The sequence below is a fragment of the Lissotriton vulgaris genome, chromosome 10 (assembly GCF_964263255.1).
Source record: "Lissotriton vulgaris chromosome 10, aLisVul1.2, whole genome shotgun sequence".
NCBI lineage: Eukaryota > Metazoa > Chordata > Amphibia > Caudata > Salamandridae > Lissotriton > Lissotriton vulgaris.
The window spans coordinates 783,832,667-783,852,683 of record NC_141698.1 but is presented as its reverse complement, the minus strand read 5'-3'; the positions used below and the strand labels follow the sequence as shown (position 1 = coordinate 783,852,683).

At 47.5% G+C, this 20,017-nt stretch overlaps 1 protein-coding gene across 11 annotated transcripts in view; it reads right to left on the bottom strand.

The window, feature by feature from the left end:
* TAX1BP1 (Tax1 binding protein 1) overlaps positions 1-20,017 on the bottom strand; it is an 804,469-nt gene that overhangs the window by 451,668 nt on the left and 332,784 nt on the right. For all 11 annotated transcript variants that reach the window (XM_086941702.1, XM_086941704.1, XM_086941697.1 and 8 more), the window contains one exon: positions 1,677-1,931. In XM_086941702.1, coding sequence (XP_086797828.1) covers positions 1,677-1,931 — 255 coding nt within the window. The remainder of the gene's footprint in view (positions 1-1,676; positions 1,932-20,017) is intronic.

Below are 20,017 nucleotides of genomic sequence, written 5' to 3'. Positions count from 1 at the left end.
TGAAGGCAAACTTAGTAACTCTGAGACAGGGTGATGCCCACTTCCCTAGCGCATAGCAACACGAAGGCCTTCCAGCGCTAGAACAGTCATCATATTAATAAGCTCTCAGACAGGACTAGTTACTATAAAGCCACATTTTCAGGGCCTTACGGAATGATAGCTCATTGGAAAGCAAATGTAATAATGGGTTAAGAGTGTTCCAAAGTTTGGGGGTGTGATATGAACATGAAAGGCCACCCCAAAGAGATTTGCTAAATTTGGGGTCCTACAATAAGTGTGCTGAGGAAGATCTAAGTGACCTTCCAGGAATGTAGGAAGTGGCTAGTGATCTTAATAGGACAAGAACTTTCTTGTAGAGTGACTTATGCAAAATGAAAAGGGTCTTTAACTGGATTTTATGCTCGAATTGGAGCTAGTGTAGGTCCTTTGGGACAATTTTAGCAGATTGATGTCTGGGGAAATTCATAAGAAGCTGAGTTGCAGCATTCTGCATAATCTCCAACCTCCATCATATAGAAAGGTGAGTCAAGGCATATAGGGGTGTAGTGACCTCAGTGGTAAGTACCCCCTTGGCTACTTACCTAAACTCCCCTAATGCCCATAAATCTAGTATTTAGAAGAGTCCCTGGCACCAGGAAATCAGACCCTGACGACCGAAAAGAAAAAGAAGGACTGACAAGCAAGAACTGTGGAATGACCCACTGATTTGGCACTAACCCTGCAGTTCGCTGTTCCTGACGAATGCGCCATGGTCGACTCACCCTGTAAGCTGATGTGCCTCCAAAAGACTTTCTGCCTAGACTCAGAAACTCCTGTGGAGCAGCGGAACTGGTTCCCTGCACCCTGCAGGTACTAAAGAAAGAACTATGAGGACTTCAGAATGTATAAACCTGACACCGCCAGCATTACTGCACCCATCACTCAAAGTCCGAGTTTAAGTGGGCAAAGAAGAAGCCCACCTTGGGTTTGCTTGGAGGGGACTTCTCAACGGGGCCTTCAGCCTCTTTGTGCAGCCCCCCCTGACCGCGGGTGACTCAGCTGTGAAAAACCAGATGCCTCAAGACACCTCCGCACCTGTCGCCCCGTGCCCGAGTGAAAGTGGACTGAAAGTGTCCCCACGTCCTGAAGGCAGAGCACCTGAGCCCCCTTGTTGGTTCAGCGTGACTGGTAACCCAATCCAAATCTGCAGCCTCTTTCCGACAGGACCGATCCCCATTCACTAACACTGGGCACCTGGCCATGTAACACACCTATGCACCTGGACATCCCAGAGCCTCCAGAGGTGGCCAGTTGGTGTGGCCTTGAACCTTGCCCCATATACTCACCTTAAGTCTAGGAGATTGGTACCACAAGTCGCTGTGAAGTGCCCGAATGCAATACTTGTTTTACCCAATAGGATAACATTGGGCCAGAGGGAGGGTAGAGGAGGGAAGGAGAGAAGACACCACATCACAATTTATATCAAAATCACTAAGGTTGGTACAAAAATATATGGTTTGTCTAGGGGCAGAATCCGACTGAATCAAATAGTAGGACACTAACATGCTGAGGTTCAAGTGAACAGGAATGGTTGTTATGAGGGTGAATGCTATATGAAAAAATAGCTGGGGCATGTTTCACTCTCTGACACAGAAAATTTGCTTCCCACAAAGTAGCAAACTGGTTACGTTATTTACCTTTTCCTGTTTCAATACAGCTAGGTTACTTTTTGCAACCTGGATCTCCTGTGACTTAAGCTCAGCCACAGCCTCAGCTAGCTGCTTTTTCACCTTGTCATTTTCCAAACGAGCAATATGAAGATCAGACATTGTTTTATCTCGCATATTTACTACGTCACTGAGCTCCCTGGCCATTAAAACAGACTCCTGTCTGCTCCCTTGAATCTGCTCCTCAGCTCTCCGAAGTTGTTCTTTTAAAAAAGCAGCATCCTCCTGAAATACATCAAGACACACCCATATTACATTTACTAGACAAAAAAATTATATGTCTCACATTTAAAAACAAATCACCCATTTTAAGCATTTATTTGCATTAAGTTATTTTAATAAAGTGCCTACAATGTCACATGACACGGAATAAAATAAAAGCACTGAGGAAGTTTCAAAAACATACACTTACTACAGTAAATTCAAGAAATAAATTTAGAAGGCATGCCAAGTAGACCGATTTAAAATATCTTTTAGATCCTATCTGGAGCTTAATAGGAAGGGAGGAGATCAAAAATTACAGAAGAGGCACTCCAAACACACATCAATACCACAGAGAAAGCATGCAGCATAGTCACTGCATCACAGACTATAGGAATCAGATGATGCCCAAGATACTTCATCTCGTTATGCAAGAAACTGGAGAAAGCACCATCTGACGGGAGAAATGCAATGGCAACATCAACACTATAAGGAATATGCTACTTAGCAGTATGCATCTGTTCTTGGCATGTAGAGCTGCTGACATTCAGATCTGTTTTTTAAGAAAAGGCGGGGTTTGGCCCTATGGGAAAGAGGGTAGGTTGGGCCTTTAAGTAATACAAAAGGGGAATTTTACCTATGCCTCTGATACAGATTGAAAAACAATTAATGGATAAAGAGGGGTAAACCAACATTTATTAGTTCACCCTGACACTTGAGTTATGTCATTTACTTTTTGTTGAATTATAAAACATTAAACATTTCGAGCCAGAGAAAGAGCATAATCAACTTCACATTATATCATACACCATTGTTGAAACAAGAGAAAAACAATATGTACAATTAATGTGTGAAAAATAAACATACAATACAAATGTGCTCTCAAATTACAAAACAAATCAATATGAACAAATCATTAAACAGTTGCCAAGGGACAGTACAAAAAAACTGCGGTTTACAAATGAATTAATTTCCCAGGGGGTGAGCATTATTTGATACCACCCACATTCCTGTTCCAATATTGCTATGTTTGATATTGTTTCACACAGGGAATGAATGCCGACGCGTTTCGGGTCTCACTGTATTAGTCACAGGACTCTCATATGGGCAGGATGAGTCCTATCCATAGGAACTTAAGAGACCAGGGGTTTGCTGGTCTTTTTAGAATGTCATCAATTAGCGTGGGTATCAACCTTTATTCTGTAAGTTTCATAACTAACGGACACAGACTCTGGTCATTCACTTGATAGCGGTAACTACCTCCCACCCAATTGACGTCCTTTCACAAATATATAAACAGTATTCGACATTGGGAGCATAATCGACTCGTTCATCGAGGTTATTTGGATGTATTGCCAGACCTATAGAATAGGAATAGGAATAGGAATGTTACCTAGGAAAGCCATGGATGCCCCTAGCTTGCGTGTGGAATGCGCTCTTGGGGGAACTGTTAAAGTGCGTTTAGCTTTTTGATAACAGATCTGTATGCACTTAACAATCCATCTGGCTATCCCTGATTTGGAAATAGGGTTGCCTTTGTGTTGTGGAGAGAAGGCAACAAACAGTTGTTTAGTCTTTCTAAAGTCTTTTGTCCTGTCGATATAATACAGGAGAGCTCTTTTAACATCTACGGTGTGCAGTGCTCAGTCTGCCACAGAATCAGGGTTTGGAAAGAAAACTGGCAGTTCTATGGTTTGATTAATGTGGAACTGCGACACCACCTTAGGCATGAATTTAGGGTTGGTACGTAGCACTACCCTATTAGCATGAATTTGTAGGAAAGGCTCTTGAATTGTTAGGGCTTGAAGCTCACTAACTCTTCTTAGCGATGTGATGGCTATCAGAAAAGCCACTTTCCATGTAAGAAACTATCTCACAAGAATGAAGAGGTTCAAAGGGTGGCCCCATGAGCCTGGTGAGAACTATGTTTAGATTCCAGACAGGTGAAGGAGGGTGTCTGGGAGTGATCACTCTTTTGAGTCCTTCCAAAAAAGCCTTAATGGCAGGCACTCTGAAAAGGGAAAGATGCTGCCTGTTTTAAAAATAAGCTGCCATGGCGGCCAAATGTATCCTGATGGAAATATATGCCAGATTGCATCTATATAGATGCAACAAATAACATATGATGTTCTGCGTGGACGCATCTAGCGGATTAATGTCATTATTGGAACAGTAGATGACAAATCGCTTCCATTTGGCTGCATAGCACGCCCTAGATGTAGGCCCCCTTGCCTCCTTGATGATGTTCATACAGTCAGGGGGCAAGTTGAGGTAGCCGAACTCTATGACCTCAGGAGCCATATCTCAAGGCTCAACTGTTGCGGATCTGGGTGCTGAATGTCTCCATGGCTCTGAGTGAGGAGACTGGGCGGGAGGCGCAGCCGTTGGTGAGGCACCACTGAAAGTTCCAGGAACGTGGTGTACCAGGCCTGCTTTGCCCACGTTGGAGCAACCAGGATGAGCGTCATGGAGTGCTGCCGCAGTTTGCGTGCCACTAGCGGTATGAGCGGTGCTGGAGGAAAAGCGTACACAAATCTGCCTGACCAGTTCATCCATATCGCATTGCCCTGAGACTGCGGTTGTGGGAACCTGGCGGCGAAGGTTTGGCATTTTGCGTTTTCCTTTGTGGCGAACAGGTCTATCTCTGGATGACCCCACTGCTGGAAATATGGTTGGAGCACCGAGGGGTGTATCTCCCACTCATGCATATGATGGCTGTGCCTGCTGAGCAGGTCCGCCATCTGGTTGTCTTCGCCAGGGAGATGTTCTGCCATGAGGAAGATGTTCCTCTGGATAGCCCACTTCCACATGCTCTGGGCTAGATGAGATAGTTGCAGAGAGTATGTGCCTCCCTGCTTCTGGATGTAATACATGGCAGTCATGTTGTCCGTCCGGATCAGCACGACTTTGTTGCACAGGTGCAATTTGAATGCCTTCATCGCCATGAAGATTGCCATCAGATCCAACAGATTGATATGCATCTTTTGCTGCTGCATCGTCCATAGTCCCTGCACGGTATAATGGAGGACATGCGCTCCCCAGCCCTGGAGAGATGCGTCCGTCGTCAGCATTATTTGTGGGACAGGCTCTTGGAACGGTCGTCCCCTGCAAAGGTTTTGTGTGTTCCACCAATGCAGAGAGTTGTATACACGACCGGTCACCAACACCAGGTCTTTCAGATGCCCATGAGCCTGGTTCCACTGTCGTGCCAAGCACTCCTGGAGCGGACGCATGTGTAGCCTCGCGTGCGGGACTATGAAGATGCAGGAGGCCATCATACTGATCCGCTGCATGAATACCTGCTCTGGGAGCGAGTGTTGGGGCCTGAATTTCTGAATCAGCAACTGCATGCCGTTGACTCTGGCAGAGTTTGGCTGCGTTGTTGCTGTTAGAGTGTTTATTGTTGCACCTAGGTACTGTTGTACATGAGCGGGCTGAAGGTGCGACTTTGGGTAATTTAGTGAAAATCCTAGACTGTGTAGGAGGTGAATTGTGCGTGACATGTGGCTGGCACACTGCTGGGCTGACTTTGCTTGGACAAGCCAGTCGTCCAGGTAGGGATAGACATTGATGTGTTGTCTCCGAAGGTGCGCAGCCACAGTTACTAAGCACTTGGTGAACACCCTGAGGGCAGTGGTGACCCCGAAAGGCAGGACCTTGAACTGGTAATGCTGATTGTTGACGGTGAACCTGAGATACTTCCTGTGACTTGTGTGAATGGGAATGTGGAAATATGCATCTTTCAGGTCTAGGGTTGCTAGGAAGTCTCCCTGACTGAGCAATGGTAGGACTTGCTGTAAAGTTAACATATGAAAATGTTCTGACAACATGTACTGGTTCAGGGGTCTGAGGTCTAGAATGGGCAGCAGGGAACCGTCCTTTTTTGGGATTAAGAAGTACAGAGAGTACACCCCTGTACCTTGCTCTTTTAAAGGCACGAGTTCTATTGCCCCTTTTTGCAGCAAGGAGAGTACTTCTTGCTGCAATAAGTGCATGTGCTCTGTGGACATAGGACGGTGCCTTGGGGGTATGTTGGGGGGAGTGGAGGTTAGTTCCAGACAATAGCCGTATTGGATATGATGTGTCACCCACCTGTCTGTGGTAATGCCTTCCCAGACCGGCAGGAACTGCTGGAGTCTTCCCCGACCGGTGTTAAATGGTCTGGGGGCAGTGACAAGGCGTCACTGTTTGTTGGGGGGGGGGGGAGGATCTGGCATTGTTATTTCCACGTCCTCTGCCTTTGGTGCTGTTCCCACGATATCCTGCCTTGTTATTCTTGTTATAGGTGGTCTGCGTGCTCCCCTTGTTGTATTGGGCTTGCTGCAATGCTTGACCTCTAGAGGCTCCCCTGTTACCGGAGCATCGAAAGGAACTGCCCCATAACTGCTGTGACAGCAGAGCTCCCATGGATTTTGCTGTCTCAGTGTTTTTTTTTATTTTTTCAAGGGTTGTGTCTACATCAGGACCAAAAAGAAAGTCAGGGTTAACTGGCTGATTGAGCAAAGTTGTTTGGATCTCTGGTTTGAAACCAGAGATGCGGAGCCAGGCATGACGTCTCAGCATTACACTAGTGTTGATGGCTCTAGCTGCCGTGTCTGCTGCATCGAGTGCACACTTGATGGATGCATTTGAAATTAACTTTCCTTCCTGTATTAGCATTTCTGCTCCCTCTTTATAAGCATCAGGCAGATGTTGCATCAGCTGTTCTAACGTGTCGTAGTGAGCCCTATCATATCTGGCTAATAGGGCCTGTGTATTTGAGATCCTCCAAATATTAGCAGCTTGAGCTGCTACCCGTTTGCCAGAAGCTTCCAAGATTTTGGATTCTTTGTCCAGTGGAGGAGCATCACCACTAGTTTGAGAGTTTGCTCTGTTGCGAGCATTAGCCACTACTAGGGAGTCCAATGGGAGCTGGCTTTTGATGTAGGTAGGGTCCACAGGCGCAGGCCTATATTTTCTTTCAATCCTTGAGTTTACAACCCTTGCCCTTGCGGTCTCCTTGAAAATGTCAGTAGCATGTTTGAGGACACCCTTTAGCATAGGCAATGTCTTTACCGATCTTTCTGAGGTGGAGAAAGAATCGAATAGAAAGTCCTCCTCCACTGGCTCAGCGTGCATTTCAACGGCATGGTTAATGGCAGCCCTTTCAATTAAAGCGTTAAACGCTGCTGTGTCCTCAGTAGGCGAGGTTTTGACATTATAAGACTGAGTATCAGGCGTAGTGTGTGGATCATCAGGGTCAACAGTGTCAGTCCAGTGTTGAGGTTCCCCTTGATCTGTGTCAGCATGATAAATAAATCCCATATGACTGTAATCATCTCCCACATCCTCATCGCTGCGTGTGGGAGAATAGGCATCGTGCTGTGTATAGGACTCAACATGTTCAAAGAGAACAGGTGAGGTGGCTGAATCCTTTTTCCTCTTGAGAGGGATTTTGTATGACTCTAAAGGATGTTCTGGAGCGATTTTCCGTTTGTGAATGGTGAGGTTGCCAGAATCCGAGTCGATGAAGAGCTTCGACTGATTGTCATACGAGGGTGCCTGGAACATTACCCCCTCCGGAATGGACTGAGACTTGGAAGGTCCCAATACCTTCTTGGAGGTCTCGGCGCCCCTTTGTGGCTCGAACGATTTGAGTCGAGCGGTCGGGGGCAGTCTGTATTTAATTGGTGGAGGAAGCCCCGGAGACGAACCGACCTTCTTAGAGATTGACGTCGTCTTCGATCCGATTAGCTTCAGTGGATCACCAGCATGCTTGCGGCCTTGCGTCGACTCGAGTTCATGGTGCGCAGCACGTACTGCCTTGGGCTTCGACGCGATATGTTCTTTCAAGTCGGTTTGGTCTTCGACTCGAGAGCCTTGCTTAACATTGGCTTAGAGGCTGCAAGCGTCGGTTCGACAGTCTTTTTAGCCTACAGTCCTTTGGCCGTGTCGCCATGTTTGGACGTTGACGTCGTCAGAGTGACGTGCTTGACTGTAGAGACTGGCTTCGGTGCCCCGCTCTTGGCGCCGACACCGCCTTGTGACCCCAAAGGGTCGACGACATTTGTAGACTTGACTGGAGCCTAGGAGTTCGAGGGTGTCGATCCGAGGACTGTCTTCAACAGCTTCGGTTTCGTTTTTGCCTCTGTTGGTTTCGGTTTCGATTTTGGTAGATCGATCGATGGCTCCTTAGAAGTATTCTTAGCCGGGCCTTGACGCGGGGCTATAGAATGTGGCGTAAGATCTGGGCTAAGGCCTTCCGGCGATGCCTCGACCTGAGCCTTAGAGAGCACAGTGTCAATATTAGGCCCCACAATTGCGGGTGGGCCTTGATCATCGCTCGAGTCGTCATCGACGGCTCCGATGGCCTCTGCGTCGTCTCCTACCTCGACGACGTCTTCGTCATGGACGTAGTCTTCATGGTCGTCTACACCGAATGTAGAGTCTCGCTCCGACTCGGGGTCCGACTGCTGGTCAGGATCCTCTTCATCGACGCCTTCATTGTCATTAGCCTCGAAGATGTTCTCCGGGTCAGGCGCCGCTTTCTGTGCCGACTGTCGTGCGGCACGTCGAAGTCGAAGCGTTTTCTTCGACCGGAACTTTGAACAGGCCATACAGCTGGCCTCGTCGTGGTCCGGGGATAAACATTAATTGCACACTGGGTGCACATCAATGTGAGGGTATTTTGAGTTGCAGACGGGGCAGCTCTTGAACGGGCTCCGTTCCATTGTAGTCGTAGTTAGGGCCTGTGGTGTCGAAAAGGCAAACCGCCTTCAACATCCTGTTGGAAGAACTGGATGAAGTACAGGCACCGAACGAGACAATACCGACGCCCCGAAGGCCTTTTGGCCTTGCGCAAAGAGTTTTATATCGATTCCGAACTTGAGTTACGAAAGTACATCTGAACCCAATGGCGGAAAAAAACAATCTGAGGATGGAGAGGATGCCCATGCGCACTGTAGTCCAGGGGAGGAGCCACCTATCTCATGATACTTCGAAGACTCTTCCAGGACAACAATGTGCAATCATCCGGACCCAACACTATCTAGCGATCTATGCACAGATATGAATTCAGCAGCCCACATGCCTCGAACCCTTGTTAACTAATTTCAATTGATTCCTAGACTCCAGAGGTAGCAAATGCAAAGAAGTAAACTGTTATTTACCTGTCAAAATCGGTTTGCAGCTTGTAATGATGTCGTCGCATAAAGATTTGAGTAATCCTATCAAACTATGAAAAAGTGGGTTCTGCTAAACACTCAACACAGAAACCAGTTGCAGGGAGCGTCACAACTCCCTACAGTATGTAAATCATACAATAGGATGGTATAATTGATGATGTCAAGTGCAATGAACATCCACAAGTATCTGGGCACTTACACTGTCTACATAGTGTGACAAATATAGTTCAATGCCGGAAGGATGGACAACTCAGCCCAGCAATGGAGAGAATACCCTACTAGAAGATCATCCAGAAGACTGCTGTTCTCTGAATTGAAGTGAAACAGACAGCAGTGTTGTACTGATTGATATCCAAATAGGTCAAGAGTTGTCAAAAATTGGAATTTTGAGAAGCTGTATAACCACTTCATGTTTAATTTCTGGTGGTGTCATCTCCGGAACATAAACAGAAGAATCAAGGATACAGCAAAGACAATGAGTCATTATTGGCCAGAAATATTTGAATAATCTTGGAGCCCATGGGCAGCATTACTCACTGGAGAAATGCATCCATGTTGATATCCCTCTCCTACTTCAGATGGAATATGCTACTTACCAGTATACATCTGTTCTTGGCATGTAGGGCTGCTGACATTCATATCTTGTGCATAGATCGCCGCCTAGTGTTGGGTCCGGATGATTGCACTTTGTTGTCCTGAAAGAGTCTTCGAAGTATCACGAGATAGGTGACTCCTCCCCTGGACTACAGTGCGCATGGGCATCTTCTTCATCCTCAGATTGTTTTTCGCCATTGTGGCAGAGATGGAGATAGTAAAGTAAGAGATGGCCATGCAAAAGATAATGCTGCAGCTGTTACAGGCACCGGGGAGGAGGGCGGGCGATATGAATGTCAGCAGCCCTATATGCCAAGAACAGATGCATAATGGTAAGTAGCATATTCCGTTCGAGCCATGTGGGCTGCTGAATTCATATCTTGTGCATAGACTGTATAGCAGTATCTCCTCTAGCGAAGGCTACCTGTGCCAGCTGCAGCAGTTTGAAAAAGAGTTTTGAGGACAGCCTGGCCTACAGCAGCTTGCTGTTTTGCTTGCACGTCTACACAGTAGTGTTTTGTGAAAGTTTGTATGGTGGTCCATGTGGCTGCCTTACAGATATCTTCAAGAGGAATATTTCCTAGGAAAGCCATGGATGCCCCCATTTTCCTTGTGGAGTGTGCTTTGGGGGAACGGTTAAAGTGCATTTTGCCTTTTGATAGCATATTTGAATGCATTTAACTATCCATCTGGCTATTCCTGATTTTGAAATAGGATTCCCTTTGTGTTGTGGTGCAAAAGCAACCAATAGTTGTTTTGTTTTCCTAAAGGATTTAGTTCTGTCTACATAATAAAGTAGAGCTCTCTTTACATCTAATGTGTGCAGGGCTCTCTCAGCTACCGACTGTGGATTTTGAAAGAACACTGGCAGCTCTATTGATTGGTTGATGTTGAAATTGTATACAACCTTAGGCATGAACTTAGGGTTGGTTCTAAGAACCACCCTGTTGGCATGTACCTGCATGAAAGGTTCTTGAATTGTTAGTGCTTGTAATTCGCTCACTCTTCTTGAGTGAGGTGATGGCAACCAAGAATGCAACCTTCCACATTAAGAATTGTAGTTCGCGAGGAGGAGGAGCCAAGATGGCGACTGGTGAAGACGCGTAGGCTCCCGGCTCCGGCAGCTCCCTGTCCTCCGCACTGATATCCTGCTTCGTATCCTGATTTCTCCGACGGCGGACGGTGCGCCCAGCTGTGCTGACTTCATTCCTTTTCCCCGGACCTCCCAACTCGCCCGGCGGCCGGAGCTACGCGATAATCCTAATCGAGCCCTGACCCCAGAACCACGCCACTGGCCGTCCCCGTGCCTGCCCTGGAGGGCTGTGGGGCGGCCGTCCTGCTCGCGACTCGCTGACTCTGTGGAGGTGGCCATCTCCCCCCGGATCGAGCGCCCGATTGGGAGGCCTGCAGAGGATTGCCGCACACTGAGCTCTGTGGTCTAACGGCCCTCAAGATGCCTCGGGAGTAACGCGCCTTTGTCTGTGTTCGGCGGTGGAGGACAAAGAAGGCACGGCCATTTTGGGGCACCGGCGGATGCTTGCTATTCTGTCCCGGTGTGACGGCCGGTAGTATTACAGCCCCCAGCCTCGGCAGTCCGACCTTCCCCGACTCTACTGGCTTGAAGCCCTGTGCTGTGGACCGCTTGCGCTACACTCGCTTTATAACTGGCTTTGTGTTCCGCACACCGGAATGGGATCGGTTGCCTCAGAGTATGGGGGGGCGCGCATATCCCTGTCTGCGGGATGTGTCGCCCGACGGACACTGGAAGCCGGTATGCTCACTCCCCCCCGGGACCACGACTGTGAGAAACTCCGACCACCGCTCTCCTACAGGGATATTCTGACCGCCCTGACTAGCCTCCGTGTGGAAATGTGCTTGAGTTTTAGAGCACTGGGTGAATGCTTCGATGAGATGGCATCCGATCTACGTGGCGATCGTAGTGTGGAGGGCAAGTCCAATCTGGCCTCATTTTCAACCGAACCGACGAGGGATACCGGGCCTTTCATTTCTGACAGTGCACTCGTGACTGACTCTGCCTCTAAGGACGCCTGCCATGAGCCGACCGGAGCATTTGCCTGTGCTACGTTGTATCCCTTGTCTCCAGAATTGGTTGCTATGCCGCCTGCAACAGTGTTACGGCCTCGTGCCCGAGTCTTGCCACTGTTGCCTTTGCCCTGTGACTCGGAGGCCCTGTGTTTTCCCGATGGCCCGTGGGACTGGATTGCGACGAGGACAGGATTTGTTGGTGACGTTCATTGGCCATTTTGTGTTGTTGGGTTACTTTCCTTTGATGTGCGGCCATGTTGGTTCTTTGTCCTGGTGGGGGCGGGCCTTCTTCATGTGCTTCTTTCCTGGGAACGTCCGAGGTCGGGTCAGGGCTAGATTCTCCTTTTACTGCCGATCGCTGGGCGGGTGGGACCGGGACTGGAAGTTGTACAACCTTGCTTAAGTCACACAAGTTACACTGTTTTTCCCTAGCTGCTTTTATATTGATAATTGGGTTTCACTGACTGCAAATTGTATGGGGACTTTGTTGCTGGCTGGGGTAATGGGACTGACTCGTTTGGCTCCTCCTCCCGCTTCACTTTGGGGGGGTTTTTGGAGGGCTGTAGATTAGGGTGGCCTTTTCTCGCTCTCTGTATTTCATGGTGACGTTTCTATTAATTTTTTCTTTTTCTCTTTTCTACCTTTGCTTGATCTATATTTCGGGTTCTTTATGGGGCGACAGGCACATTGTCGGGGGGGTAGGCCGTAGCCTCCGCGTTGGTGCAGGGTGGGGGGGTAGATTTTAGTTTTCCTGTTTTAGTTACTATGGGCCTTTTTTTTTCTTCTTTTTCTGCGCTTTCTATTACTGTTTTCTTTTCTGGGTCTGCGACGGAGGATGGCTGGGAGTGGGTGGCACTGGGTGCGGCACGAGATTCACTATTGCTATCCGCTTTGTCTTTCCTATTGTTTGTCGCCTTGATGTAAAGTTTTACGTAAATTGATATTATTCTATTGTTGCCTACTCATGTGGACTTACAGTGTGGACTCGGATATTCTTTGTACCAATCCTTTATTGTTTTTATTTCATCAAAAACTTTCAAATTTGACCTCACTGATCCTTCTCCCAGGCGGCCAGTCCCTTCCAGTGTAACTGCTCTTACTTGTTGTTGTATAATATGATGCCGTCGGGAGGCCGTAAAGTTGCCATCTGTGCTCCCTTATGTTGTGGCCGGCCGGATGGTTGTAGGCCCGTATTTGTATTTCTGAAACATGCACAATAAAGGTCTCCAAAAATTAAAAAAAAAAAAAAAAAGAATTGTAGTTCGCAGGAATGTAGAGGTTCAAAAGGAGGGCCGATGAGCCTGGTAAGCACTATATTCAGATTCCAGACTGGGGAAGGGGGGTGCCTTGGAGGGATCACCCTTTTTAAGCCCTCCATGAAGGCTTTGATTGCTGGTACTCTAAACAGTGAAAGTTGTTGCCTGTTTTGAATGTATGCTGCTATAGCAGCGAGGTGTAGTCGTATAGAAGAGTATGCTAAGTTACATCTTTGTAGATGCAGCAGGTAACATATAATGTTTTGTATTGAAGCGTATAAGGGGTTGATTTGATTATTGTTGCAGTAAATAACAAATCTTTCCCATTTAGCTGCATAGCACGCTCGTGTGGTTGGTCTTTTTGCCTCCCTAATGATGTTCATGCAATCTGGGGGCAAGTTAAGGTAACCAAAGTGTAAGACCTCAGAAGCCAGATCGCTAGGTTCATTTGATTGGGATCTGGGTGTCTGATTTCTCCATGGTTCAGAGTTAGAAGATGAGGTGCAAGGCACAGTCTTTGATGAGGAACTACTGAGAGTTCTAGGAACGTTGTGTACCACGGTTGTCTCGCCCATGTGGGAGCAACTAGGATTAGTGTGAGGGAGTGTTGCCGCAGTTTGCGTGCCACCAGCGGGATCAGCGGTGCTGGGGGAAAAGCGTACGCAAATCTGCCTGACCAGTTCATCCATATCGCATTGCCCTGTGACAATGGATGTGGGAACCTGGCGGCAAAGTACTGGCATTTTGAGTTTTCTTTTGTGGCGAACAGGTCTATTTCTGGGCGACCCCACTCCTCGAAGAATGGCTGGAGGACCTGGGGGTGAATCTCCCATTCGTGTAGTTGTTGGCTGTGCCTGCTGAGCAGGTCGGCAACTTGATTGTCCTTCCCTGGAAGGTGTTCTGCTAGGAGAATTTCTTTTTTTTTTGAATCGCCCACTTCCATATGCTCTGTGCCAGATGGGACAGCTGTGGAGAGTGCGTTCTTCCATATTTCTGGATATAGTACATCGAGGTCATGTTGTCCATCCAGATCAACACCGTCTTGCTGTACAAGTATGTTTGAAATGCTTTTAGGGCTAGGAATATTGCTAGCAATTCCAGTTGGTTGATATGCAGCTTTTTCGGTTTGTTCGTCCAGAGCCCTTGTACTGTGTATTGAAAGAGATGGGCTCCCCAGCCTGCTAGTGATGCGACCGCTGTCAGTACTAGTTGAGGAACCGACTCTTGGAACAGTCGCCCCTTGGAAAGGTTTTGGGGGTTTCACCACTGCAGAGAGTTGCGAGTGCGACTGTTCACCAACACTAGGTCTTTTAGTTGCCCTTGAGCCTGGTTCCATTGCTGTGCTAGGCATTCCGGTAATGGGCGCATGTGAAGTCTGGCATGGGGGACAATAAATATGCAGGAGGCCATCATGCCTATGAGCTGCATGAAGACTTGAGCCGGCAGAGAGTGTTGTGGCAGGAATTTGCGAATGAGTGTCTGCATACTGGCTATCCTTGCTGAGTTTGGATATGCCTTTGCCACTGAGGTGTCTATAGTGGCTCCCAAGTACTGCTGTTTATGGGACGGTTGCAGATGTGATTTTGCGTAGTTGATTGAAAAGCCTAGGCTGTGTAGCAACTGTATTGTTTGAGACGTGTGTGCGGCGCACTGTTGGTACGATTTTGCTTGTATCAGCCAATTGTCCAGGTAAGGGTACACATGGACGTGTTGCCTCCTGAGATGTGCTGCCACTGTCGCTAAGCATTTTGTAAAAACTCTTGGAGCCGTGGTAACCCCGAAGGCCAAAACCTTGAATTGGTAGTGTTGACCTTCTATTGTGAACCTGAGGTATTTTCTGTGGGCTGGATGGATGGGTATGTGAAAATCCGCATCTTTGAGGTCCAGTGTTGCTAGGAAATCTCCTTGTTGTAGCAACGGGAGCACTTGTTGTAGTGGGATCATATGGAAGTGCTCCGATAGTATGTATTGATTTAGGGGTCTGAGGTCCAATATTGTTCTGAGGGAACCATCCTTTTTGGGAATAAGGAAGTATAGGGAATATACTCCTGTCCCTTGCTGGTGGAAAGGAACTTGCTCTATGGCCCCCTTTTCTAGCATGCAGTTCACCTCTTGTTGTAGCAGGGTGATGTGTTCCCTGGACATTGGACGTTGTCTGGGTGGTATGTTTGGTGGTGTATAAGTCAGTTCTAGGCAATAGCCAGAACAGATAATTTCTCTCACCCACCTGTCTGTGGTAATTGCGTTGCAGACAGGCAGAAACTGTTGAAGTCTGCCTCCGACCGGTGTTAGGTGGTCTGGAGGTAGCGTAAAGAAGTCACTGTTTTGTGGCCGTGGAGGCTCTGGTGTTATTGCCTCCACGTCCTCTTCCCTTATTGTGGTTTCCTCTATAACCTCCTCTGTTTGTGTTCTTGTTGAAGGAACCTTGTGTGTTACTTTTGTATGAGGCAGATGTTTGTGAGGTATTTCCTCGTATAGTTGCTCTGTAGGAGGAGCGATGAAAGGACCCTCTATGTTGCTGAAATTGCAATGCCCCCATTGATTTTGCTGTCTCTGTGTCCTTTTTCATTTTATCCAAAATGGTGTCGACAGCAGGACCAAAGAGAAAATCCTGATTAACAGGCTGGTTAAGAATGGTGGATTGCACCTCATTTTTAAAACCAGAAATATGCAGCCATGCATGTCTGCGTAGTAGGGCGCTAGTGTTGATTGACCTAGCTGCCGTATCTGCTGCGTCAAGCGTGCATTTGATGGAGGCGTTTGTTATGAACTTTCCCTCTTGTAAAAGATGTTGGGCTTGTGCTTTGAAAGGCTCAGGTAGGTGTTTCATTAGGCTTTCTAGCTGATCATAATGCGCCCGGTCGTACCGAGCCAGTAGGGCTTGTGTATTAGCAATCCTCCATGAGTTGGAGGATTGTGCTCCTACCCTTTTGCCTGATGCTTCGAGTATTTTTGACTCCTTGTCTGGGGGAGGTGCTTCCCCAGTTGTTTGGGAGTTGGCCCTATTTCGTGCGTTGGTCACTACAAGGGAGTTTAGTGGTAACTGCCCTCTGATCTAAGTAGGGTCTGTAGGAGCTGCCCTATACTTCTTTTCTATTCTTGGGTTAATTACCCGTGCCCTGACTGTATCTTTAAATATGTCAGGTGCATGTTTCAGAACTCCCTTCAACATGGGGAGTGTTTTGACACATTTTTCTGATGTAGGGAAGGCGTCAAACAAGAAGTATTCCTCAACAGGGTCGTTATGCATATCTACGTTGTAGAATTGTGCAGCCCTATCTATAAGTTGATTAAAGACTATGGTGTCATCAGTAGGTGACGGCTTAGTGGGATAACAGGGTATATCAGGGATGGGATGGGTGTTGTAAGGGTCTGTTGGCTCTTCCCATGGTTCCTCTTGTGGTTCAGGATCTTGTGGGATGTCCTATTGAGGCTGTGGCTCATCCCCTGCGTTACCTTCATTGTCCCCGTGGTGAGAGGGAGAATAAGGAGAGTAGGGAATAAAAGGAGTTGTAGGCATGATAGGCTGAAAAGGAATGAAGGGTCTAGAGGGAGAAGTCCCAAAGTCCTTTTTCTTTAATGGAATAGGAGACTGAGGTTCAAAGTCCAAAGGCCTCTTTTTTCCATGCAGGATGGTAACTTTACCAGTCTCTGGGTTAATGTTTATTTTTGCCTGGTCGTCAGAGGGATCTGGGTGGAAGAGTTCTTCCTCTACAGTCCTGGGTTGAGCGCTTGATCTTGGTTTTTCGATGACTTTTGGCTTCGTAACGGATTTTTTCGGCTCTGGGCCTTTTTTCGGGTCGACCTGAACTTTCGGTTTAACACGTTTTTTGTGCTCCGTAGGTTTCTTTGGAGGAGTGTCCTTTTCCGCGTCGATGCTTTTTTTCGGATCGACTGGTGACTTTGGCTTTTTTTTTATGAGAGTCGATGGTATGTTTCCGATCAATTGGTGTTTTTGGAGCCGGTGTCTACGGGTCGACAGGCTTTTCTGGCCTGGGCGCGGGTTTCGGTACGGCACCCTTTGCCGGGTCGACGGATTTTGGTACAGTAGGCTTGTTCGGGTCGGTGACCTTTTTTGGTTCAGCGCCCTTTGGGTGTGTGCCTTTGTTCGGTTCGACAACCTGTTTTGGGTCGACAATTTTGGGATGGGCGGCCTTCTTGGGGTCGACAGTCTTTTTTGGCTCAACGCTCTTTGGCTGTACGGCCTTTTTTGGATCCACGCCCTTTGGGTCGACAACCTTCTTTGGCTCTGGAACCTTCTTTGGGACGATGTTACTGGGTTCCTGGGGTCTCAGAAGGTTTCGGTTTCGGAGCCGAGCCGGATGGCGGGGCTTGCAAAACTTTTTTTCTGATCTTAGCTAAGGCCTTTTGGCGATGCCTTGAGCGGAGCCTTTGGTAACAGGGTAGTTGGTGTCAGGGGCAGGGTACTCACAATTTGCTCCGGTGGGGTGTCGTCATCGGAGTCCGAGTAGTCCTCAACGGTGACGATTTCTAGGTCAGAGCCTTGAGCCTCCGGTAAATCCTGGTCATCATCGAAGATGTTGTCCGGTTCCGGTGCCTGTCGCTGCATTTCTTGCATAGTGGCCCGTCGGTTTTGAATAGTTTACTTCGATCGAAACTGGGCGCAGGCTGGACAGGTTTCTTCCCTATGGTCTGGGGAAAGGCACTTGTTGCATACTGAGTGTTTATCAGTATGTGGAACTTGGAGTGGCATTGCGGGCACCTTTTAAACTGGCTTCTTTCCATCGACGGTCGACTCACGTGGCGTCGAAAAGGCCCAACGGCCCGCGTCGACTACCGATTCGAGATGGAAGGCTGGAGCGAGTAGAGAGGTACTGAGCGAGAACAATACCGTCGAATCGAAGGCCTTTAGAAAAGTTTTGTTTTTGATTCCAAAGTTGGAGTATAGGAGTTAGCATCCGAACCCAATGGCGGAAAAAAACAATCTGAGGATGGAGAAGATGCCCATGTGTACTGTAGTCAAGGGGTGGAGTCACCTATCTCGTGATACTTCGAAGACTCTTCCAGGACAACAAAGTGCAATCATCCGGACCCAACACTAGGGGCGATCTATGCACAAGATATGAATTCAGCAGCCCACATGCCTCGAACATACTTTACCTTATGTGTACGCAGTTTGCCATTACAATACCTACGTTAAGGTAGCACTGGAAGAATGTGGAGTATTAACAAAACTAGTGTCTTACTGTTTTGATGTGGTGTGCTTATGTAGCTCTTGTACCAAAGTCTACGGTGATACTCTACTGATGCAGAATTATAGCGTAGCTGCTATAGTTAAACTTTTGTAATGTAATATAAGGAGGATTTGTAGAGTGCTGGTTGTCACTCGTGAGGGTAGTCAGTTGCCGAGTACATGAATGTAGTCATGTGGAGAGATTGGGCCTGAGCATAGGCAGCCTCGATAGTCCTGCAAGATGACTAATTGAAAAGCTATGCCTTCAGCTTGTTGTGGAATCCAAGAAGGGAGGAGGCGCCCCTGGTGTGTTAGGGGAGCTTGTTCCAAGATGTGGCAGTTTGATAGGAGAATGATCGACCTCCCGTTCTGATTCTGTGGATACGAGGTGTGTGTGTGTGTGAGTGAGGGTAATGCTGAGCGAAGTTGTCTGATGGGTTGGTGGAAGTGTAGTCCAGTGATTGAGGTATGTGGGTCCCATGTTGTATAGTGACTTGAAGTGGTGTGTGAGAAGTTTGGACAGGCAGTGCTTCTGGATGGGGAGTTAGTAGAGCTCCCTGAGGAGTGGTGTGGTGTGAGTTCAGCCTGGGAGATCGAGAACAAGTCTGGCGACGGCGCTTTGGATGGTTTGAAGTCTGGGAAGAAGAATGGTTGAGATGCTGGCTTAGAGTGCTTTGCTGTAGTCCAATCTGCTTGTGAATAGGGCCAGCATGATGGTACGTCTGGTGTCCATTGGGAGCCAGTTGAAGATTTTACATAACATGCAGAGAATGTGGAGGCATGAGGAGGTAACACAGTTGACCTGGGACTTCATGGTGAGGTTAGTGTCCATGATGAGACCTGCGTTCCTAGCTTGGTCGGTTTGGGTGGGTTCAACTTTGGCAGGCCACCAGGTGGAGTCCCCAGGTGAGCTCTTATTTGAAGATCGGCACTTCAGTTTCCTTGATGTTTAGCTTGAGATAGCTTTCCTTCATCCAATTGGCTACACTAGTCATGCATTGCTGGAAGTTTGGCTTGGTGGAGACAGTGTCATCTGAGAGGGAAAAAATGAGCTGGCGGTCATCAGCTTAGGAGTGTGGGGCTGTGTGATGACCCCTGTGGGAATCCAGACAATAGGTACTTGGGTTCGGATATGAAAGGCGTAAGCCTGACTGATTGAGTTCTTTCGGAGAGGAAGGATGCTATCCATTTGATAGCTGGTCTTTGAGATGCAAGCTATGAGACAGGGAAGAAATAGATTAATAAAATAGAGTGACAAACCGAGAGAAAGCATTCTCCTTACATTTAGCAACGTTCTTTCTGTTCGATAGGAACAGCTGCTGCAGATTCCACACCGTTGAACCTTTTTCTCAGGTGCAAGACAAGTTCCGGCCCGGGAAAAGTTTTAAAATGCCAAGTCACCAGAGGCTATCCTGGGTAATAGATGGCACATTTTAGCCAAAAAGAATACAGAAAAGACCACATACATACTCAAAAGGGTAAGGAGGAGGATATCAAGTAACTGTGGGAGCTGCCACATCCATCAGAAAGAATGTTACTTAGGATAAGTTACTTTTCCTTTAAATCGATACTAGCTAAAACAGAAGCCTGTGTTTTTTAACCACTAACATAGAATCTAACTCAGGAGGATTGAGGTCTTCAGGTATGCGCCTAAGAACTGGAACATCACCCTACCAAATTACAGCCCTTTGCATTAAGGCAATAATATTTTCAGAAAGAAGATACTGAGCTAGTAAGCTACTCGAATAAACTTAAACCACCCTTAAAAGGATACAGGTGGCCATAATCCTCTTGAAAGAGTGGACTTCAAAACACTGAGGGGGATTCAGGTCTGCTTACTTGTAGCATTGCCTGCTT